The sequence below is a fragment of the Haemaphysalis longicornis genome, unplaced genomic scaffold, assembly GCF_048455015.1.
Source record: "Haemaphysalis longicornis isolate Haplotype H1 unplaced genomic scaffold, Haemaphysalis longicornis Haplotype H1 scaffold_4, whole genome shotgun sequence".
Lineage (NCBI taxonomy): Eukaryota > Metazoa > Arthropoda > Arachnida > Ixodida > Ixodidae > Haemaphysalis > Haemaphysalis longicornis.
In genome coordinates this window covers 116,025,558-116,049,535 of record NW_027526361.1, presented here as the reverse complement: position 1 = coordinate 116,049,535, position 23,978 = coordinate 116,025,558, and the positions used below count along the sequence as shown (strand labels likewise).

The 23,978-nt window shown below is 48.4% G+C and overlaps 1 protein-coding gene across 1 annotated transcript; it reads left to right on the top strand.

Moving 5' to 3' along the window:
- Window positions 1–3,484: 3,484 nt before the first annotated feature.
- Window positions 3,485–20,532, top strand: LOC144179288 (putative serine carboxypeptidase CPVL). The gene is made up of 4 exons (XM_077707587.1): window positions 3,485–3,629; window positions 11,368–11,667; window positions 15,464–15,800; window positions 16,462–20,532. The coding sequence occupies exons 2-4, from the start codon at window positions 11,383–11,385 to the stop codon at window positions 17,322–17,324; spliced, it is 1,485 nt and encodes a 494-aa protein (XP_077563713.1). The 5' UTR covers window positions 3,485–3,629; window positions 11,368–11,382; the 3' UTR covers window positions 17,325–20,532.
- The last annotated feature ends 3,446 nt before the right edge of the window (window positions 20,533–23,978 follow it).

Here is a 23,978-nt window from a genome sequence, read left to right as displayed (position 1 = left end):
AGCTGCAGGCTACTACAGCCGGGTAATTCGTCACCGACAGTGGCGTGAAATGAACTCGGAGGCCACACGGCGTCATATACTACGCGTGTTCTGAATGTTCTAAATTCCATTGCCGTTTCTCAGAACGATCATCCGGCGCTGCGGCTCCCACATGCCCGCACGCGTTCACAAGCCATTTTTCAGAACCTGCTTGTTTCGGTGCTGCTGTCCATATCGCGCGAACACATACGATTTTTATATGGAGCTATAAAACTCATATGGACTCGTTTCGTCCTTCCCTGTCGTTTCTCTTCCACAGGGCCCGCCCCAATTTTCGGTGAGATTCTGCGTACGTCACCGCGACTTTCCATACCTCGCGCGTTACATGAACGATAAACATATAGCTTTCGACTAAAAGAATAAAACAAAGCCAACGTGTTTGGTTCGTCGTAGCACAATGTGGATACAAAAAAATCGCGCCAATCCACACCGTGAATGTGGTTGGAAAGCAAAGCTGTAAACGGCACCCATACCGATTACCCATGCGACGTCACTTAAATTCACTCACATCGCTCTACAAATAGCAAAACCAGAGAGAAGTGAAATGCACTTAACCACACCATTTATTACTTCAAAGAGATATTCTTGTTAAGGTTCAGTCAATGCATGAAGCATGAACGGTGTTTGGTTGAGTTGTATTGGTGTACCACAAGAGTGGAAACTTTTTTTATAAAATTAAAGTAAGCTCCAACCCGGTGTTAGACGATCTGTCTTCTCAGTCTCGGCGCCGCGGACGGAGGCGACGAGATTTGCGGCAGAGAAGGAGGAGGAGGAGGAAGAAATACTTCTGTTCAGATTTCTGAACGGCCCAGAGTGCAGCCCTGGGGAGTGATTCCTTCTTCTGTGGGGCCCATATGCAGCCCGCGCGGCCTGTGTTCTGTGCACCCGCTGAAGCTGGGTAGGTAGAGAGGGCCTGGACAGCAGCATCTCCCATTGCTCTTGTTGGGTAGTTGACGGAAAGATAGGAGGGTGCTCAGTGCTAAAGTCGCACACCTCGATTACGGGGCGGAGTGTTCCTACTTCTGAGCAAAATTTACGTACAGCGTCGTAGCGAAGACGCGTAGGGCGTGGGAACGAGCCCGGATTGTATGAGCCGTAGGCTAGTTTGTTGTTCTCTGGAAAGGTCAGGGTAAGGCGAAGGTACGGTCTGTCTCAGATCAGAAGGCGATAATGCTGGGTTATCTTCCTGAACGTGACAAGCGGGTGATTGTCCTCGTGCAGCTCCATAGCACGGGAGGTAAAAGCGCAGGCTTGTTGGGTGGGCGTATTTGTTGCCCTAAATTGAAGCGTGAAGGGGTGTCCAGATGAGCTGAATGGAACCGTTTGGGGAGTGGTTTTTTCGCCCGTGCAGTGCAGGTTAGTTCACCCAACCCTACTGGTAATTCCAGTAGGCATGCTGGGAATCGATGACTACCCTCCGAACCCCTGGCTGAGCGAGAGCCAAGGTGATGGCTGCCTCTTCTGCTGCCGTCATTTCTTGGGTCCTAAGCGAGGTGCACGCAAGGAGGTTGGTTCTAGAGGTAGTCCGATGATGGCGTATTGCTGCCCTCGATGTTTGGAGGCGTCTGTGTAGATAACTGCACGGTCCCCACCGAGGGTGATGTTTAGCGCTTGAGCCCGTGCTTTTCGGTGACCCTCGTCATGTGAGGGGTTCATATTTCTAAGCAAAGGGAGCATCTTTAGTTTTAGTCGCCAAGCGTCTAGGAGTACGTCAAGCGGAGTGACATTCTGGGCTGTCCAGCCAATCTGGTGAAGCATGCGGTTACCCATCGCAGTTCTGAGTCGGTCCTTCTGGTTAGAAAGATGGCCTTCTATCAGCTCTTCCCCCAGGTTGTGGAGCCCCGTGCTAAGCAGCCTCTGTGTGGACGCACTCATGAGAAGACCAATGGCCTGCTCGACCGCCTTTCTAATCATTATATAAAGCATCTCTATGTCTTCCTTGTCGAGAAGAAGACAGGGGGTTGACGTAAGTAACTTATGAGAGGACAAAAGCTTCAATTAGTCGAAAGGTACCGGATTCCTTTAGGCCTCGCTTTTTGGTGGCAACTCGCCTGATCATGTGTATGATTTGATTAATGCTGTTTTTGAGGCACTGCAAGGAGAAAGTCACTCTTGGTGTTAGCCCCGAGACGTAGGCCCAGGATCTTGATGCTGGGGCTTGGAGTGATGGCCTGGTCATCAAGGAGTATTTGAATGTATTCTTTCGTTTGGCGTGAGGGCGGACGACAAGGAGCTGTGATGGTTTACATGAACACTGGGGGCCACAGGCTTTAGCACATTGGCGTACTAGAAGTGAGATGCCAGCCATTGGTGTGAGCTTCCTTTCATTTTTGTAACTCTTAGCACATGAGCAAAGTGCGCAGAGGGCCGCTAGACAGACGTGAGTGTTCGCGTGACGCTTTAACGTGGCATTCATCGAGAACGCAGGGGGTAAACCCGTAGATGTGCTTGGTGAGTACACAACCTTTCTTCCCAGTCTTCGCGTGGGCTTGTAGCTAAATCGGTAAGACAACGGGCTCTCGCTTTGTTAGTCTATTAGTTCCTGGTTCGATTCCCGGTGGTGCCAGTAAATTCTTTTATTTGTTCGCTGGAGTTTTCTGGTGACACCAACATTCGCGAAAGAACCCTTGGGAGGTAGAGGTAAAAAGCTTTGCTTTAAAAACTAGCGATGAAAACCAGCGGAGTAAGCCTGTTTACTGATGAAGACTCTATTTACGTTTGTTTATAATAACATGCTGAATATCCTGTCTACCAGTATGAAATTAGGCATGGGTACAATATAATATAACTGACCACTCTCAGGTAGCCAAGATGACTTAACGTACAAAGGAACACGCAAAAAACCTAAATAACGTTCGGCCGGTTGATCGCAAGAAATTGCGCACATACATCACAGGGAGCAGAAAAATGCGAGTGCATATTAACCAATAAAAAATAAAGCACAAATCGCTGGCTGGGAACACAATATTTTCTGGCAGCTGAAAAAAAAATGTCGGAGGATATTGGAAATCAGCCCAACTTTAGAGTAAAATTGATGATCTGCCTCTGCCAGAGCAATCCTATCCCTGGTAACGATACTACAGCATCATCAACAAACAACACCCTACCCTATAGCATTGATTAAACAAACGGAAGGAGCCTGATATCATCATGGGGGGCGAGGGGGGCACTTTCTGAACCGTATGTTCAACGTGAATGGCTGGTAGCTATTGAGGCAAGACTTTCATATGCGGTTCAGTATATGTCGCGTAAGTAATAAACCCGGCTTTTTTCGTAGGCTGCTGTTTCAACGTGTGTTATTGTTCCCACGTGCGCCACATTTAAATCCTACCTCATTTCCTGCGGAAACACATATGTCGCCAACCTTGGTACGAGGAAAACAGGTGGTGCGGAAAACCACGCCTTTTGCTCAACCCAAATTTTTTTGTTGGTGAGATGTCGTCAGACTCACATAACGGCCTCTTAGCGTTTACGGCAGTCACTTAGGTTGGCTCGAAAAATTGGAGCCACCTAACCATTGTGATCTCAAAGTGAACTCGTAAATATCGTGTGTACTCCAGTGGTGACGAATATACATCGAAGCCGCAAAGGTAAAGGCCAATTTTTTGAGCTGATGACTTCCTGTTGCAAGCGGCAGACGTTTATCCCATCAAAGAAAGCTTATAATGGAAATTTCTGCAGAGTACAGCGTTTCAGTTTGTGGAAGAGTTAGCCACTATTGAACAAGGTTTGCTCGATCATTTGGTAGATAAACTGAGCAGTTTTTCGGCACGAGCTTTTCTTGGAGAAGGAAAACGAAAATGCTTGAATGATTAACAGTAATATAGCTGATTTAACCTTGTTAAGCGGTCAGTTATTAACGAGCGCCTTAATTGTTGAATGACGCCTGATATTGCCTCTGAAATGTGATGTCAGACAGCCCATTGTCCAGTGTCAAGGAGCGACGGGTGAGAACACGGTGATTACGACTGCAAAAGTAAGGCCTCTTCCAAATTTGCAGTGAACATAAAAAAAAATTCGTTATTGCTTCACTTGGCACATGCATCTTTATCCACCCCTTTTTATTCATCATCATCACCATCATTACTCTTATTTTTCGCGTATTTCGGTCCACTGCATGACATGGTCTCACCTATTTATTTTCAACTACTGTTGTCCTGCAGTACATGAACCCGACTTTAATTGACAGTTCAAATTTGTTCTTTTCAGAGAGTTAATTGTTTGCCCAACTTCTAGTAAAGTCTCTCTGTAGTCCCCCTGCTACCCAGGTAGCACAATATGATGGCAACTTTCGCATTAAACACCGTGCCCAAATAGACTTCTCACTCTTACTTTGAGGTGCCTTCGTTCTGAGTTTCTTCCATAATCCAGGACGCCCGTGTTATCATTCTAAGCGTCATCCTACCACCCACCTTTTTAGGAACGGTCGTTTTGACCTCATTTGCCTCCAAGGTACTCATTAAGGCATCGACGTACTGCCTCGTAAGTCAGCACTAAGATCAGGCATTGGTTTTACTTAACTTTTTTTCAATGATGGAGATTGCCTACTGCTCATTACTTCGTAGTTCTTGCCGAACGCACTCCCGTCCTTGCGTATTTTTCCCCGACTTTTTTTCAGTGGTTCAAGCTCGGCAACTGCATTAAAAGTAAATTGATACACCTCTCCAAATATTTGGTTAACTATGCAAAAATTGAAGCTTTCCGCATGCCTATTTAGTATTACTTTAAATTTATCGGTATTTATCTTCAAAAATTTGACGGAGTTTTCTTACTTTACTTTCTGAAGCATCCTTTTCTGGTGTTCTACTGTCTCACAGAATAAGACAATGTAGTCCGGAAGCTTAAATTGACGATCTAATTCCCCATTTTGTTTTCGCTCTGACCTGTAAAAACGGAGCTTCATAAACGCCCTGTGCAGACATGCTGCAAACAACGTCGGAGATATTGTGTTTCCTTCTATCCCGGTCTTCCTATCATGAAACTGTTCACTCGTTTTTAAAAAAACGTATCTAGCCCGTAGATCCCGTGTTTATGCCCTAGAAGCGCCCTACATAATTTCCATCTATTTTATATTCTCTGAATGCTTCTATTACTGGAGACCTTTTGAATTGAATGGCTTTTGCAACAGAAGAATCAAGGTAAATCTACACAAATATTTCTTTTATACCTGATTCAAGACTAACTTTATCAATTTTGCAGTAGCCTCTCCTAAATTCATCATGTTCTCCTTGTTGTTGAAACTCTTTGGTGTCCCTTATCCAACTCACAATCATCTTGCGAAACAACTGTTATAAAACAAATAGTAGGCTGATGGTTCTGCTTTTCTTAACCTGTTTGACGCCACCCTTCCCATAAATTAGAATTGGGTGTCCGTTCTTTGTCCTTGTGGAACTCTTGGGTTCTGAACGCAATCTGGAATCAATTCGGCAAAGGCAGGGCTGTGATGAAGGATCCCGCTAAAACCTCGCTCTAGACCTTTCAGACGGGGCGAGAAAATCGGGTGAGGCACGTCACACGTATATAATTCTTAACCAGATAATTCGAGATTAGAAAGAAGAGGAACAACGAAAGGGAAGGTGCACGAATGACAACAAAAGATGGACACAGACAGGCGAGACCTAAATAGTGTTCGGGAACGAGTCTGGCTCCACGGGACAGTGGAGGCGCTGATCTCACCACTTCTGATGCCCGTCAGCCACACCACCCACTCATGTCCGGGACGGGAGAGCTGAAGGGACCCGCGGGTAGATGTTGCGCTTGCTGTGGCACCTCGGCCCTACGCCGCGAGTGGTGACCATAGACCCGTTGAGGCTGCACTGCGGTCGCATGAGGCAGTGCTGCCATGGTGCGCTGGTCGCGTTAAATACGCTTCACATCAGGCCTTGGGAGTTCGGTGAGGTTCCGTGCCTTGACTCGGGCCTAAACCGGTAGACACCTTGACAACGTGGCTTTCCAAAACACTCCGGTACGATCCACCAGAACAGACCCATTATTCGTGAAGGGTGTGGATCTGGCGTTCAGGACTCTGAAGCCCGGCGCACCACATCCGCCTTGATGAGATGTCAAAAAAAGCCAAATCTTAAGCGCAACCACTTCTTCAGTTGAGGCCCATATCTCGTTTGTATTCGCGTGGTCAACCCCAGATCGCCACGCAAGGTCAAAGCACACCCCCGCAAGGGCAATATCTTTTTCATTCTTTATGGGATCCACAGTTACAAAAGCGAAGACGTTGAGGGCAAAATTTTTCGAAAAGCAGGCGTTGCTGTTCTAGTCTTTGTACGGTGGAGAGACTGGTCGCTGCTGTAACAAGTAAATAAAAAAATGTAGATGCCTCCTTCATAGGAATAGGTGAAGCATGAAAGTGAAATGTGCTTTCACAGGAGCATTTATTGTGCATCCATTCGAACTTGCACATCGCTAGGTATATTACGTCGGTATGGCATCGCTAGACACTGGATTACACGTGCCGGAACATTGCGTAAATACGACTGAAATCACAGCCCCTTCAAAAACTATGCGAACGAAACTGAACCTAAACCGAAACCGAAAGCAGTAGTAGGTGGAGGGTGCCTCAATTCACCCGCTTCCCGACTGCACGAAGAGGCTGGCATCTAGGCGCCAACTGTTTGCGCTCATTAGTGTCATGACCGTCATGACGAACTACTTCGCCTCACTTCTCCTAGACGGCAGCATCTTCTAGACGGCATCTGAATAAAGAAAGTAGTGGGAAAGATATAAGGCGCGTTCGTTCTTCCGGTTAAATTCGTAGCGCGGTGGCCAGAGCGATGTGTACCTCTCGTTGCGGAGAGAGAGATCGTGGCTCGAATTTTGGCGCAGCCGCGTCAATGGAAGTTTTTCCGGCGACGTCATTTCCGTGACGTACATGAGGGCAGTCAGGTCTTGGTGTACGAAGGCATAAAACACTATCATGTTAAAAAATCGCATTAGAGTTGGCATGGGAATCGATCCCGCTTGTACAGCGTATATAGGAAACGACAGCGTTGCCCCTACGCAACCTCCGCCCGTTGTCAGCGTCAAAACAAGAGTGAGGCTAGTGCATGCGGCGCCGAATTTAAATCGCAGGGACAAATGAACGCGATGGCAAATGCGCAGAACAGGGGCACGCCATTACGGAGTACTCTGGCTCTGGCTAATCTGTGAAGTGAAATGTCGCCTGTCTCTCTAGAGACCAAAATACTCGCGCTGAAAGACACCCAAAATGCGTAATTCTTGCCAAACTGAACAAATTAAAAATTTTCAGCGATAAGCCAAAACAAACCTTAAAGGCGGCAAGGAAAATGCAAGGCTCCTTGTCACCCATTAAAATAAATATCGAAGCAATTAATAAATGCTATGGCACGACGCCATAATGCTGCTGCGCATCGAAAGCCAAAGCATAGTACCTGCACACAGAACACAAATAAGCCGGAATGGGAGTGAATGGCTAGTTGCATAACTCAGTACCAATTCGGAGTTTCCAAAACTCCTTCCAATGGGAGTTTCGCCTTACTCTAATTATTTCCGCAGTTTTTTTCAGTAGCATATGGGAGTTTTATTTTACTGCCACTACAATGGGAGTTTCCTGAGGTACCATTGGGAGTGTATTTTTTCCTCCAACTGGGAGTTTTCAGGGGGCGCGTTGGGCGCAGTGTTCACCTGCATTCGAGTTTTTTTTTTGTGCGCTTGATATAAGCGCTGCCGAGGAATTTATTACTGTACTTGGGAGTTCTTAATGAGCGAACAGGCCGCATTTTCGTTTTTTGTTTAGGATTACGTACTTTATAGTCTTTTTCCGCTTCAAACGTTGTATGGCGAAACGTGAGAAGTTTGTTTTGTGTACAGTCAATTTATTGCATAAAAATTACATAAATACTATATACGTGTGAGCACGTTAATAAGACAATAAAAACACTGAATCAACAAAATGCCTACATCGAGAACACAAGGTATCTTGGTAAGAACTTTATCTACTACAACACTCCTCAACGAAAAAAAAATTAAGCCATTTGCAAACAGTGAGGTCAGCATGTCGTCGGTGCGCTGTTTGCTTGCACCTGCCTCCCAAACGCTGACGTTGCCGCAACTCCTGGCACGTTCCCCAGGAAGCCACGGCAGCACATGCATTAGAGGGACAGCAAAACGCTTTAAATTTGCGGCAGCAAATACAGAAGCATATTGCACATCTGACCTGAAAAAAAAAGAAGAAACGGCACTGTAAAAACGCTGAACTTCTCATCTTGTGTCCAACTTTCCGTAATGTCTGAATGTTTATTTAAAGCTACGCAAAATTGCACTTCTGTCCGAGACACCTGCGCTCACTAGTTCGTCAAAACGAAGTGTTCTGCTGTTCAAAAAGGTGCGCGACCCTTGTGGCGACCAACTTCTCAAAATGCTTCCTTTCCCTCTTTTCCTTGCGTGTAGTGTTCTGGGAGCGAGCTTCAGGTTTTACCACCCGCACTGCCTCTCTCTCCCCTCACCCAAAGTTAAGGAAAAATTTCGGTCGGTGTGACGCCTGCGCCTGCCTCCCCCTCCCCCCCCCCCCCGTTTCAAAAATAAAATAAAATAAAATAAACAGTCGTCCGCTGTCTCTACAGAATGCTCCCTCGAATGGCGTTTGCTGGTTATATCTACACGCGCCTAGCGTACGGAGAGCTCCCACGGGGCCCCCACCTTCTCCCTTTCCAATGAAAGCAATTAATTTGCCGGCGGCACGCGACAGTCACCCTCCTCGTAGCAGGCGCGGCTGGCACCACACGTACTTCTCAAGAAAAGCGGCCGCCCTGCGACGTTTGACCGGCCAACTCCACCTTCGCCTGCCAGTAAGCCACAGACACAGCCTAACAAAAACACCTCACAGCCGTTCAGAGTTCGGACAGTTTTCATTCTGCTCGCGAGTGTGAATGAATGAGTGTTCTGTTCGAGACCCGCGCAAAGACGCATTGCTTTTACACCGTTCGGCCTCCCCAATGACGTTCCGGGCATGGCGCCGTCTTTCACTCACAACGCTCACTCCAGTTGCGGAGAATCGCCCGTGCAGTGACGCGGGAAACACACTGAGTTTATTTGACACTAGAAGGGGCACAAGTCTCCCAAAATGTTCGGTACAATAAAAAACGTGAAAAGCTTACCTTCAACCACCTCGAAGAGGCACAACCGCGTTGTTAGACGAGCCACTCTCAGCGATCACTGCATTTAGGCCTCGCGTCGCTGTCGCTGGCGTATTCCGTCGGCCGGAAGGTCGGTGACACGGAGGCGGCGTTGCAGTGTGTCGCACGTCAGTGTAGGCTGGTTCCACAATGTTCGCAACGAGCTTCGATTGTCGGGAAGCACTTCACATCCGTTCGTGCGGCCGCAAGTTCACATCGACAATAAATTTTCGGGGACGCTGGAGCTCACACGACACATGACAGCAACTGGCACCCATTTTGTAAGGAGGCGTATAGGAGGAAGGGGTGAAGGAGGAGGAGAAGGAAATGGAGGAGGCCTGGGAGGTTTTAATACTCCCATTAGGACAAACGCAGTATTCACAGCTAAATACTGCGTTTTGTGAAGAGGTACAATCTGGGTAAAGGCCAATCGCATAGACATGTTCCTTCGGTCACCGCCCCTCCCTTGAACACAGAAGACTCATCAACACTTTCTGTCTTCGTGGCTGCTTTGTGGCGGCGCCATTTACAAACGGCGTCCCTCGCCGCCGTTGCATGTGTACCGGCCGTAGACACAACCCGCACCTTCAAGATGACTATACCACCTACCGCCACAGCGCTGGAGCTTCGTGCCATCGACGAGGGGGTCCAGCTGGCTGTACGCCTACTGGCAGCTGATCCCCAGACGTACCGAAACGTCAGCATATTTACGGACAGCGCAGAGGCTTTACGTTATCTCATTGGACCACCCAGACGGCACTCAGTCGCTCATAACATTAAACGTTTCTGTGCAACGTTGCGACTGCGCACTGGCATTACTGTGACCGTTCGCCTGACACCCGGGCACGCAAGAGCCCTCGGTAGTGAGTGGGCCCATCAGCTGGCGAGCGAGGCTTGTCGAAATTTCCGCCCGCAGCTTGACGGCTCCCTCCCTGAGGAGTTCTGCTTTGATCCCGATGGCGAACGCCGCTGCCGCAAACAGCGCCGCCGACAGGAGATCCTTTCAACAGTGCCCATCAACCCGGACCCGGTGCCTCCTGGGCTTAGCCGTGCTGCACATGTCTTCCTGAACCGTGCGCGCTCCGGATACGCTTTAACAGATGACGTCGTGGCCAGGTGGAGGCACCCCTCGAATAGAACAATGAGGAGCGGCAATTCCACGGCAGCAGCTTCCGAAGACCTTTCATCTGCGGTGGCATCACCATCCGACCCTTTGTACGTCTGCTACGCATGTGGGCAGTCACTGAAGCCAACCATCCAACACCTTGTATGGGACTGCATAGGTCTCGTAGGGCCACGTGAGACACATCGGCCTGCCTGGGTACTCGCTTACGAGGACTGGATCCGTCCGAAGGGCCGCATCAAACAGACTTTATCCGCACTTTGGCGGTTCGTTCTGGACTCCTCAATGTTGGGACACTATTGAGGTCTTCATCTCCCCTCCCTTCTCTCCCCCATGTGGCCTTGAGCCATCCCTTTTAATAAATGTTCGTTGTTGTTGTGTTGGGTAAAGGCGCCTATTTACGACGGCTTGTGGCCCCCGGTGTCAACTGGCAGGTTTTCCACCATCATACTACCACACGTGGGAGCAGGCCGCCTGCGCTGAGGAGTTTAAAAGACGTATTCCAGCCAGAAAACTCCCATTCAGGCTAACTTGTGTTTTGTGTGTACACCTGGTAATACGTACAAAACACTTCTGAACTTCTACATCTTGTTTGCTACACTCTACACTACATGTCATCCTCCGCAGTTACATTTAGCACAAGCTCGCCTTTCGCATTGTTCAGGTAGGCCTCAAGAATCGGACGGTATCATTGTTTGAGCGTTTTGGTTCAATAAAGAACATAATGTAACAAAGGTGGCCTTATTCCCACTACAGTTGGGGGTTGGTATGTGTCACCGTGCGCAAGACGAGAGGACTAAATATTTTATTTTTAACGTAATCGGGTGAAAATTCTCATGCGTGCAAATACAGGCCTTTTTTATCATTCTATTCTTCGCAATTCCTTCAAAAAAGCAATTACTTTAAATTTTTCTTGTTCATGGATAAGGTACACACGCTATCTTGGCCACAGAGTCTTTTTGCGCAAATATACGTCCCCCATCAATCCTGTTTTTCTGCTCATTGAGCGTATTTTTGGCGGTTAGATTGTGCCCCTACCCGATCTCTTTCTCTTTGTAGACTCCAGAAGTGACAATGAAGATTCACCGCATGATAGCCCAAGTGCTGTGGCTACTCCTGCTTTGTGAGGTGATTGTTCAAGGAAAGGCTGATCGTGGCGACAAAGGGAGAGGCGGGCCTGGAGAACCTCTCTATCTGACGCCGCTCATCGACGCCGGGCGGCTGGAAGAAGCTCGTGCTCGCAGCAAAACCGGCCGGATCGGTGGGAACGACTTGGAGAATGTTCTCAGTTACTCGGGCTACCTGACCGTCAACAGGGAGCTGAACAGCAACCTCTTCTTCTGGTTCGTACCAGCGATTGTAAGTAAACAACTTTCAGGAGTGCACAAGCAAAATAACGCTAACCCGTCGTGAACTGCGTCTGATTTCTGGAGTTCGAAACCGGGCAAGATAAGGGGAGACCTGTGGTACCCTTTGACTGATGGGTGGAGCCGAGTGGATGTTATTATCGTTGACTTTTTTTGGTGGGTCAGTGAGTTGAAGACACCCTATATTGTTCTTGAGAAAAACATTTTGTACGCGTCAACCGACAAGTAGCGGGCGCGGCTTTTGGTACTGTTTCTGTCAGTCCGAGCTAAGAAATCTCAACAGCAGAGCTGCTTAAACTCTTGGTTCTGCTGTCCAAGAACAGAAAAATACAAAGAAAATACCGCGCAATCCAAAGCGTGCGTCTCGAAAGGAGGACCCCGCGTCATCCAGGCTTTCGAGTGGACTTGCGCCACGTGAGGGGCTCGTAAAAAGAAACGCGAAAATACCGAGCGATCGTCGGCGTGCGCCTCGTAACGAGCGCCCCGCATCTTCTAACCACACCTTCACGAACACTCTGCCCACCAGTGCAAAAAGGGGAGTAAGATGGGTCTGGAGGGTGTTAAGCGATAGGTTAAGAGGAAGTTAACAATGTGGTATAAGCGGTTTGTGAGTTTGTGAAGATATAAGTGGTGCGGTCGGCACAGGTTGTGACGAAGGAATAATGCATGGCAAGACGGTGGAGGGCTACTCGACGGAGGTGGCCTCTGGTGGACAGAAAAAGGGGGTCTTTAACAAAACAAGGGATGAATGGCGTATGAAGGCTGCGGCTCCCTTTGCACACTTTTCCCTAAAAAGCGGTCTAGCGCGAGCAGTCTAGAGTCGTGAGCCTGCTCTCCTCACCCCACGCGGCCTCTTCAGCATTCTTAAGGAGCCCACCTGTTTTGGGTCGAACTGCACGCATTTAAGATGTCCCAAGTTACAAACCCCCCACCTTCTACTTCCCCTTCCCCCACTTGACGTAGAGTCTTCCTGCCACAATAAAGGCTACCTCCTCCTCCTTTGAGTAGAGGAGAGGCAACCGGCGACTGTAAACTATACTGCCGATCCTTCATTTTGTGGGAAGGAAGACGCGGATGGTGAAGGTTTAACACCGTAGAAGGTACCTGGTTCCGTGCAAATATCTTTGTGAAAAAAACTCCCACCTCCCCTCGCGGGAACCCCTGTGTAGATGCGACGCATAGGCGCAGCGGCGAACGGACCGCGTTTTATAGCGCGCATAACGTTGAGGAGACTGCGTAAGCCGGCCCCAGTCGATGACGACGTTGGCGTACTTGCAAAGCGGCGTGGACTCTAGGTGTTTGAGCCAAGCGTGGATGTTGCTTCGCCGGAGAACGGCACACCGGTTATATGCGCAGCGAGCCCGAAGGAGAGCAAACCGCGGAAGAGAGAGTACTGCACATGCGCCGGCCCCAGCGCGTCTACCGCTGCTATGACGCAACGTGCCGCGGCTATGACGCAACACAATCCACTTTAATCCAATCCAATCCAAGCCAATCCAAGCCAATATAATCCAATTTAATGCCCCTCGCGAGAGAGTGTTCGCTATCGGAGAGGAGAGGGGGTGAGCGGCGGGGAGCGCAGCTGGCGCGGCGAGGAGAATGGGGGAGGGGGGGGACAACGACGACGCCGACGCCGGAGGGACAAGGCGAGTGAATCAGATGCTCTGCATCTAAAATGGCAGAGGTTCATTTCAGTAATCTCACCGCCTAAGGAAGATTTCCGTGTTGAGGTCTTCCCGCCACAGCAGCGAACGCACCGCTGTTGGTGGTTCTTGAAGACTAGGAACAAGACGCGGTTATAGAAGCACCAGTTTATTGGCCACCTTCGAATGATTAGTCCAATTCATAGTATGATGATGATGGCACGAGCCTGGCTCCCGTGCGGTGGCTACTCGCTTCTTGGCTTGATTTCGTCTCCTTCTTAACCAGATCACATTTCCCAACAGTGGTGACACGAATCTTTACTCGAAGTTCGACCGGGCGCTGCCACACGAATTGTGCTGATCAAAAAATTCAGAGCCTGGAGAAAAGGTATTTTGGCAGGGACACTCATTGTCTTGAGTTAACTTCAGAAAATACACGTTGTATAACAATCTATTTATTTCACAATGAACGAGATCGGCACAGTGTCCTTTTTTGAATACATTTGACGCCAGCAGTCTCAACTATCGCCACGCGTAATTACCACGCCGATGTGGCAGTTATATAATAAGTGCCTGTAAATTATTTTAAGACAAATTTTAAAACAATGCCATCTGAACGCGCTTGGCCACTCCTGGCTCTAATTAATTGTTATTACCCCAAAAACAGTTTCAAGAACAGCAAAGGTATAATTTTCGAGTATATTCTGTGTCGTATTGAATTCCAGTAATTGTTTCGACCAACGCCTTACGAATGAACATCATTGAAGGCTCTTCTTCGGTACAGGCAGTATGATTCAGAAAAAGGTTACGGGCATTTTCAGAATCAGAATCAGGAATATTTATTTCATGAAGGAAATCAGGTACAAAATAGGTAAAAAGTCATCTGGATCCATAGCCGACATGGCTAGTAGTGGATCCATAACATAATATTTATAAGGTTTCTTTTTTGGAGAAGTTTACAATAAGAGAGACAGGATGGCTAAAAGCAGTGGAAATTTGATGCGTTATTGAGACGCGATCCGCGTTGTTTAATTCCATTAAGGAAACCAGCTAATAGCGCTTTCCATTGGGCGAACAGGAGCACTTCTAACTGCACCCAAAGTGCTCTCGCGAGTTCTGGCGTCTTCCAGTGGTCGGGAAGGAGCAGGGGCGTTGGGTTTCATTGGTCGAGGAGGAGCACTTTTTTGGCGCCGAGAGCAGCCGAGAGCAGTTCTCAGGGCTCCGTCGTCAGCGGCGGAGTAACAGGGAACGCCGAGGAAGTCACATGACCTCTTTTACGTCATTTCTGGTTTTATCCCCGGGTGGCGGAGGAAAAATGGCGGAATCCAGCAGCCGCGATAGTCGCTCAGTGCGTGCGGCAGCAGCTAAGCGCGGCCGTCTGGACGATGCTGCTACTTTTAGATGATGAAAGCACCACAGATTCAAGCGCAAACTCATCATCGGACAGCAGCAGCAGCAGCGACGACGACGACGATTTGACATTGCATGAGTTTATGTTCGAGCACCTGTTCACCCCGCCGGAGCAGCGACCGAAGGTAGAGTCGCATCTTGAAAAGACAGCGGATGCTGTTATCGTTCGCAGCTAATTTTAGGGAGATACGATGGTGACCCTATCATGGACATGAACATCCGCTCGGCTTCTTCATTCGTCGCCATGCGGAAGCCAGACACAAAACCACCGGCACGTATCTAACTGGCGAGGAACAGCGTGCGGACAACATGAGCGCGCGAAATGCTCCGGGAAGCGAGAGCGGGAAAAGTTTGGTCACATGACTCTTGACATGACGCCCTCCCCCTCTTTTCACTGCTCCCGGAGCAGCGCGAATGTTTCATTCGCGGAACGAAAGCACACGTCCCCGTTACTCCCGTGTGCTGCTCTGGCTGCCCGCTCCACTTGCTCCTGTTCTCCCAATGGAATTCGCCATAAGTATGAGAAAAAGACAGAACAACAAGGATTTACGACCACAACAGGGGTTTCCATGCACTACAGGCTGTAAGCATAAGCGCATCGGCCAGTCAATTTTTACAAATGAAGTACACCGACTCACTATTTATAAAAATGAGACTTGGCTCCATTTCATATATGTTTTAGTCTCTACATTTCGCCCATGTTAGATAACAATGTCGTTATTACTTCAAATACAGAAGCGGCGGGACAAGGCACCTGTGCTGGCCTGGCTCCAAGGAGGTCCCGGGTCATCATCTTTAGTCGGCTTCATCGTTGAGAACGGACCGTACACACTGTCCACCGATGGCTCCCTGAAGCCTATACGACGCAAAGCAACGTGGGCCACACACTTCTCAATGCTGTACGTCGATGAACCTGTGGGCGCCGGGTTCAGCTTCACCGACTCGGACGAAGGCTACGCACGGAACCTCACTGACGTCGGACAGGACATGCTCGAGTTCCTCCAGCAGTTTTTTCAGCTTTTCCACGATTACTCGCAAAATGACTTTTATGTCACGGGCGAATCATTCGGTGGTAAGTAGAGCTAAATTACCCTTAATGAAGTGAGCATTATGCGTTGTAGCAGAAGAGTCAGAATTTAAAAATGGCTTGCCAAAATAAGCATTTTTTGTAATGGACGAATACTGTGCATTGATTTCCAGCTGAGTACCTTCATGCACCCGTACGTGAGGTTCCTAGAAAACAAAATTGCTAATCTTCAACACATTTCGTTCCAAAAGCCATGAAAGCGCAGTATGCATTGATCGTGGCTTCAGTCAGGTGTTCTAAAGGTTGCAGCCGGTCAATACTGTTGGGTCGTCCTGAAGGTTACAACGGTCCCTGCAGGGGATGCTTTACGGAGCCCTACGCACTTTTGTTACGCCTGAATAGCTTCATATGTGTGTTTTTGATTTCTTTGCGTTGAGAAAACCTGAGAGTTCTTGAAACATCTCGCGCTAAGAACTTCAATAGCACCAATTCTACATGAATACAATATTTCTACGTCGCGTCGCGTTCTCTGCTGCATAATAAGTTGTTTATTACTCGGACTCATAAAATCCCCTGATGTTAGGCCAGCTGTGTAGCGCACAAATATTTGGTACACCATTAATTAAAATGATGGGAAAAGCAGCAGCTGGGACAATGCAACAATTTCTACCTCTCATACATGTTTTCTGTGTGCTGCGTCTTGCAGGAAAGTTCGTGCCGGCAACTGCTTTCGCAATCCACGAGGCGAAAGACTCGCTCCGCGTCAAGATCAATCTCAAGGGCATCGCTTACGGTAACGGATTTACTGACCCGGTCATCCAGCTTAACATTAGCGACTGGATATATCATCTTGGCCTTTTTGACCGCCACCAGGCTGCGTACTTCAATCAGAAGTACAATGTGGCAAAGAACTATATCAACGATGGTCATTATACAGATGCCTTCTTCGTCATCAATGAGCTCATGTTCGCCCTCCCCAATGATTACTACAATCCCCCATCGACATATTTCAAGAACGTCACTGGCTACGGGAGTTATTACAATGTGCTTCTTCTTGAAGCTCCTGCCATCAGAAATTACTTTGATGACTTCGTCGAGATTGAATCAGTGCGACGAGCCATTCACGTGGGCTCAAACACTTTCAACGACCGGACAGCTGTCGTGACTCACTTGATCGATGATCTCATGAATAGTGCCAAGCCATATTTGCCTGTATTAATGAACAACTACAAGGTCCTCCTTTACGGCGGACAGCTTGATATTGTTGTGCCTTACACAAGCACGGTGGCATTTGTCTCTACCATACCGTGGTCGGGAGCCGAAGAGCTGGAGGCGGCTCCAAGCCGAATTTGGCGACCACAGTCGCTTACCAGCGGGTCGAAAGTGAGTTCAAATCATGTGTATGGCTATGTGCGAACTGCGGGTAAAGTTATACTGGTGATGGTACGCAACGCAGGTCACTATGTTCCTCTGGATCAGCCTGAGGCGGCTCTCGACATGATTACAAGGTTCATTAACGATTTGCCCTTCAGCGACGAAGAGATGGAGGACAGAAAGCTCATAAACTGAACCACCTGAAAGAAGAGTTTGAAGGGAGAATTGCGAATACAAACTCCACTAGAGCCTTAATGCGCGACCCACTGGGAATATCTGCCATAGCACGTTTTGCAAAATCATTTTATAACATAAAAAACTTGGCTATTAGTAAACGTGTGACCCTTCAGAACTTGAACACAGTATTCGTATGAACTGTCAGTCTAGTGTAGCCTTTAAAACAGTAAGGCAAACCAGAAAAGCAAACATCCGATATCGGGACCAGTGGTAAGTACACGACGTGTGCATTAAACAGTAACACGACAAGTGGGAAAAAGATTTCGAACCAAAGTGAAACATGTGAAGGAAATAAAATAACGAATCAGGAACCATACAGCTTAACTTTTTTTATTTTTCACGCAACTCCGAGGCAACTGCTTTCCACAAAATTCCGCAAACTCTGGGACCACTATTTTAGAGCGGTGACTATTTGGGTCATAGGCGTTGCCCGTCAGAGTACCAAAAGGCTACAAAAGCCTTACTCCGCTTTTTGTAGGACGCGGGCCTGCCTGAACGATTGTATGGACGTTGTTAGCGTCCACCATCCTGCGTTTGCCCATTTTTACAGTAAACCACCTCAACTTTGTGTATTTTTTTGTGTTCGCGTAGTGTTTTTGTACGTGTAGTGTTATTGTACTTACCATTCCCCCGCCTATTATTTCTGATTTTCCCCCTATTTTCTCTCTTTTAATATGTACCGCTTTCCTTCCTTTTGTTTTCATATAAACATAGCCGCATCCCAACGGGCAGGGTAGCCAACCGAACAGTTCCCTAGTTAACCTTCCTGCCTTTCCTGTACTGCTCCTGCCTTCATTTCCCGGTGTTGCAAAACACTATGTTGTATGCTTGACCACCTGCAAATATCCGCGTGTCTGCATATAGTGCCACCACATTTTCAATAAACCAGTCATGGGGTAATGCTTCGTGATGTCGCAGAAGCACACGCCTATATTTCCATCAAAAGATAAAAATACGAACACCTCGTTCCTTTATCTTCACCCATCAATAGTGTGGTTACAAAAGGAGTGCATCCCATTTTTGTGTTAATGTTTCGGAATTGTGACTAAATTTTAATGAAGGTTGGAATAAAAGCTTTCTGTAACCGCATGTCAGGAGCACAAGCGGAAAGCTACCGCAGTCATAAACCTTTGTAATTGTGACCTGGTTGCTAAATCGTAAAACGGAAGATTACTATTGGTTACTGACCAAACGATGGTGTAGCGAAGCTGCCGAGCCCTTGATGATCGGCGCTTTAGCTGTAATTTTGGCAAACCAGTGATTTGTTGTGTTGCGGCTTAACCACGAATCATTGGTGCTATGTAAGATTTGGCATTGCCCCTCTTCAAGCAAGCATTTTTCGCAACCTTGGTCGATGAGCAGGCTTGGTAAGCTCGATGACCGAGTTCTCCGGCTTGGTCTCAAGAACTGAGGAACTATACGGATTGGAGCAACTTCTGCCAAAAAACTTCTTCGGCTTTTGATGGAAGTTATCCTCCTTATTGAAAAATATATTAGTTATTGTATATGTGGAGTATAGGGGGGGTTTCTGGGAGAGAGAGGTGAGCTGGATGGTGCGTGATGCTATTTGAAAAACAGAGCTCAGAAAGATACAAACGGAAGACACATACACAGAACTAACCGACAGTGTACGTCGATGATGAATGACTCACTGAGTTTGCAGTAAGCGCAGTGTGTCTGTTCCGTCTGTCTGCTAAAGCTCTGTTTTAGATGCGAAGAATCTCTTGCTCTCCGCTCCGTCATCCGTCGTCCGTCGTCCATCCGTCCGCACCTCTCCCCCTACACTTTAAAAAAAAATATAGCCAGCGGCGCCCGGTTTCGATCCCACGACTCTCTGGCCGCAACGGGAGGTACGTGGCGCTCATCCGACTGCGTTACAAAACCGAGACAGGAGAAAGTGCTACGAACGCGCCTTATGTCCTTGACTCATTCAAACTACGTCAAAAAGCTACTCATACAACAAAGGCACGCGAAGCTGAACGTCAACGGAAACGACGAACTGAAAACTTTAGAGGAGGATGTTGAATTTCCCGTGGGAAAGCTCTGGCGGGAAGCGCCACGCACCTTGCAGTTCAACCAGAGAAGCGGACGAAGAGGGCGGGCAACGGGGTAGGAGCGTGAGGACGCAATATAGAAAGACGAGAACCAGGAGATGTTCGATCAGGTAACGCCAGTGTCGGTCTCTTAGCTGTCTCTACATTTCTCTACATTTCTCTCTACATGGGGGTTCACACTACGTTCCCATTCGTGCTCCGATAAATGAAGCATCATAGCGGCAACACAATGGAACCTACACAGAACCCCTGTGATGCTTCGCATCCTCCTCACGGTTCCCCACGGGAAGATGGTGTAATTTTTTCCCATATATTCCTCTAAAATACGTCACCGATTCTGCCTTCCCACAATACCCAAAGAACGGCAATTACTGCCATCAAACGATTAAATCGCGCAATGACGAGACGTAGCGTAAGATGTAATGCAAAAAATGTGGTCTGCGCTGGGACATCGCTCAACGCATGACGTTTTCATTACGCGGTGTGACAGCAAGATCTTATATGTGAGAAAAAAATACCTCGGCGTCTTATTTGCCCAGTATCTTTCCACGCACGCAGTTATCCCCCATTCAGTCAAGTGCATCGTCGCACAGCCGATCAACGGAAATTTTTATTTCAACTGTAGAACGTGAGTTCCTGAAGGCGAAGTTGGCTTGGTTATGAACCTGCGCCCATCCACCCATCCAGACTCTAACATCGTCAACGTAGACTTTTGCGTAGGGCTTCGAAAGCCAACGTATTGTGGTAGATTGATTAGGGGAAGTTAACGTGCATTGGTATGTCGAAGAGCTGCTTGTGGAGTCATCCGGCTCTCCAGGTTGATTGTGTCTGACTTAGCCTCACCCGCAAGGAGTACGTTTGTTTGTCAGCGAGGCACTCTCTCCCGTAAGCGTATGTGCATTTCCCTCAATGCAGCACTCCCGCAGGGACAAATCATCGAATGTTTCCTTAAAGCACACTTCCAGAATTGTTGTGGGATGATGATGATGATATCTGGATGTTAATGTCATTGTCGTGTCCGAGTGCTTCACTTACACACTCGCTTTTTAGCAAAGGTGCGCAAACATCAAGCACTGCTTAAGTATTTCCAACGAAAAATACTGTTCGAATAAACACCCGAGACGCTTTGCACTCGCCCCGTGTTTCAGAAGGGCGTCGTCGTCTTTCCACTTGAGACGACTTTGCTTCGCGATCCGTTTCCGCCTCAAGCTGTCAAACAACTTCGATTTCTGTCTTACTTACTGCTGCGCTGCCTGTTCGCGCACCCCGCCGTGGGAGAGCTGATGTCGAAGGTTGATTTCGTGTGCTTGTCTCATCGATCTCTTGGCTGCCTTCTCTCGCACCCTTGGTTTGAGTGTGGTGTACTTTGCCTGGACGGCAAGTCTTTTCTATTGACGCGCTTAAGCGGATGATAGAGAGCCGCTCGCGCAACGGAACACTTATATGACACGTGGTCAAGGAGCCATTTGGATGTTACAGACGCCTACGGCAAAGCCGACTTCCTTGACCGATGAGCAATTTGTGGTTTCGCATTAAGATCACACAAAAACATCCCGAGTTTCTGGAAACCATGTTCTGCTGCAAAAAGGCTTATTGCGGGGAAACCCACTTAAATACCATTCCGGAACTGTTTTTTAACTACGATAGTCCATGTTGGACTATTCGACAATTTTTCTTTGTCTGTTTGTCTGCCTGCCTGTATGTATGTATGTATGTATGTATGTATGTATGTATGTATGTATGTATGTATGTATGTATGTATGTATGTATGTATGTATGTATGTATGTATGTATGTATGTATGTATGTATGTATGTATGTATGTATGTATGTATGTATGTACGTATGGATGTCCCTGCCGGTGCTTACACCGGGCCGGTTCTTTCACGGGACAATCGCCACTACATCCACCTAACCCACAACCTGTCTGCTACATGGACATATTCGCGGACTACCAACTGTTACGATCGGCGTAATGGCATTGCGACGAGCGTCGGCTATATTATCGGATTTCCCCCTCCCCTCATCAACGGGGAGCGACCCGGCTTTGTGTGCAGTGACGCGACGGAAAAGACGCTGCGGCTGGGCACAAGCCACTTTTAGCCCCCGCCGGCGAGGCAAGTCACAATGACAGAGAGTGTTGCACAGAGGGATTGACAAACACGTCGCGCGGCATTGCTCTTTCGGCGGTAATCGAAATGGTCCTGTCCAGTTGCCAGCCGAGCATCGTAGGGCACCTTTGTTGCGTGTCCGAGACGCCACTATTCAACGAGCGTCCGACGCCAGATAATCAACGGGGCCCAGGCGTCCTCCTGTAGTTTCAACCTAGGGTGGTCCTTAGGGCTTCGACTTGAGGAAGTTTGCACCACCGAAGTCCTGACCTGTGCACCGACACCACTGACGCTGACCTGTGCGAGAGGAAAAGTGCGTTCTCTTTGTGAGCGTGTGGACGTCAATTTCAGTGCCACGGATTTTCGTGATTGGTGCGTTCCTGAAAACAGAGGGAGAAAGGGTGAAAGGGGGCAGACCCAACCTGGTTATTTAATCTCGCACACGCAGGAGCGTAGAGCCCTTTTCACTCAGTCCAACGCCGCGTACATTTTTGTACATAACGTTTCTTTCTTCGTCCTACTCGGTCCCATTGTTTGCCCCAAATCCGGATAACGGAGGCCATCACCGGTCACGCTACCAGATCCGCAACACGACACAAACGGCAAATATTTCTCAATGTATACACCACCTACTAACAACGGATGAAGCAAGAACATTAATCCGACTACGGAATAACCCATATCCCCGCCTCACCCTTTTCATTTCATTTATCCAACAGATTATCAAGTTACCTGCCACAACTGGGCACCCTACACAGTCAGGTGTGGGAGAGCCAGAGAACGGCGTGTGAACAGCTCGAAAAAATGTCAAGAAAAATATTGAGCGCACGTGATCGCGCGCCTAGTGAGGAATGCCCGGTGTTGGCAGTTACACCATCGACATTCTAGAGAGCGTTCGTGTAGTGATCTCTCGCGTGCTATTCTCCTCGCCAGCCCACGTGCCTTTGCACCTGATGTGGGAGGCAGCGACGCCGACTTCGCGAAGCCAGTTGCCGCGGGTTGTAGCGTGTGCTAACGCGGCACGCTTTGGGACAGATGTGAAGGCCTCCAGAAAAAACGATCCGTGCCTGGCAGTCATGGAGAACCTTCAGCGGCAAGCTTGGTAAATTATGGGAGGTGCAACAGCTGGGTGGTCTCGACGAAGGGAGATGGGCAGCCAGCTGTCCTGTTCTGCAAGCCTTGTACCACTAGTGCGAGATGCGACAATTTTTTATGTTCCGGATGTGAAATGTCACGCTTGGTAAACTGTTTCTAACAACTCATTCCAGAGGAACTGTTCAGTTGGGAGCAAATAGGCCTAGCGGCGAATACGTCAGCTTTGCGGGAGCACCGCGTTTCAGGCATCGGGGTGTTGCTCCACTGCCAGAAGACTAAGAGTCTCGCGTGGGGGTGTAAATATCCATTTATAGTCCTAGCTATTCCCCGTTTAATGTTTTTACACAGAGATATTTGTTCTGCCATCCAGCGTTTCCTGCATGTTGTCGGTTGCAGTGGTGCTTGTAATCACAAGAATATAATCAGCCGCTTGATCTGTTTGAGCCGCTGGTTGCTTGAAGCTTTATTTCTTGAGTAGGCAGACAAGCTCGCAATGCACGGTGTCTTGCACTAGTTTTCTATTGAATCAACACCATGTCCTCATAACACCTGCCCTGTAAGAATCTATGGCGACCATATTGTTGTAGCGCTTGTACTGTCTTTTCGTCCGTTAGTCCCCGTCTCTGCGCTGTTCCCGCCCCCCCCCCCCCGCAAAGAGGGCGTTCGAGACACTGCTGCTGGAGTTGTACACCGGCATTTTTTCCGTCTTTTGGCACCTAATATAAAATAAAATATCTTGCTATGACGATCGTTATAGCCCGCTATAAATACAATATAAAATACCATGCCATAACAGTTGTTATTATATTGCCGCGAACCTTGTGTTGGACTTGTTTATTTATGTTTTTGCTTTTACCACCCGGCGGCGCCGGGCGGTGTTATCGGTGTCCCGAGTGAAGTGCATGTTTCCATAGGTCGGCAAACTCACTCATGAGTGCACTCATCCACCCCCCCAACTCACCACTCACGAGTGAGTGGTGAGTGAGCCTTACCGTAGTCCACTCACGGTGAGCCCCGTTCACCACTCGCGAGTGCGAGTTCCACTCGCGGCGAGCCCCGCTCAGTACTCACGAGTGCGAAAGCCACTCGCGGTGAGCCCCACTCACCACTCGTGAGTGCGAGTTCCACTCGCGGTGAGCTCCTTTCACCACTTATGAGTGGCGACTCAACGCGCGCGTCTTGCGCGATGTGCGGGGCTTACCACGGTGAGCATCACTCGCTGTTGGCATTCGTCGCAGGAGCTGCTTGCTGTGGCAGTTCCTGCTGGCGATATCCACTCGGACGCACAGCCACTAGTTAATGGAACGACTGTCTTTAGCTTCGGGAATATGTGGCTACCCCCTTTATAATTAA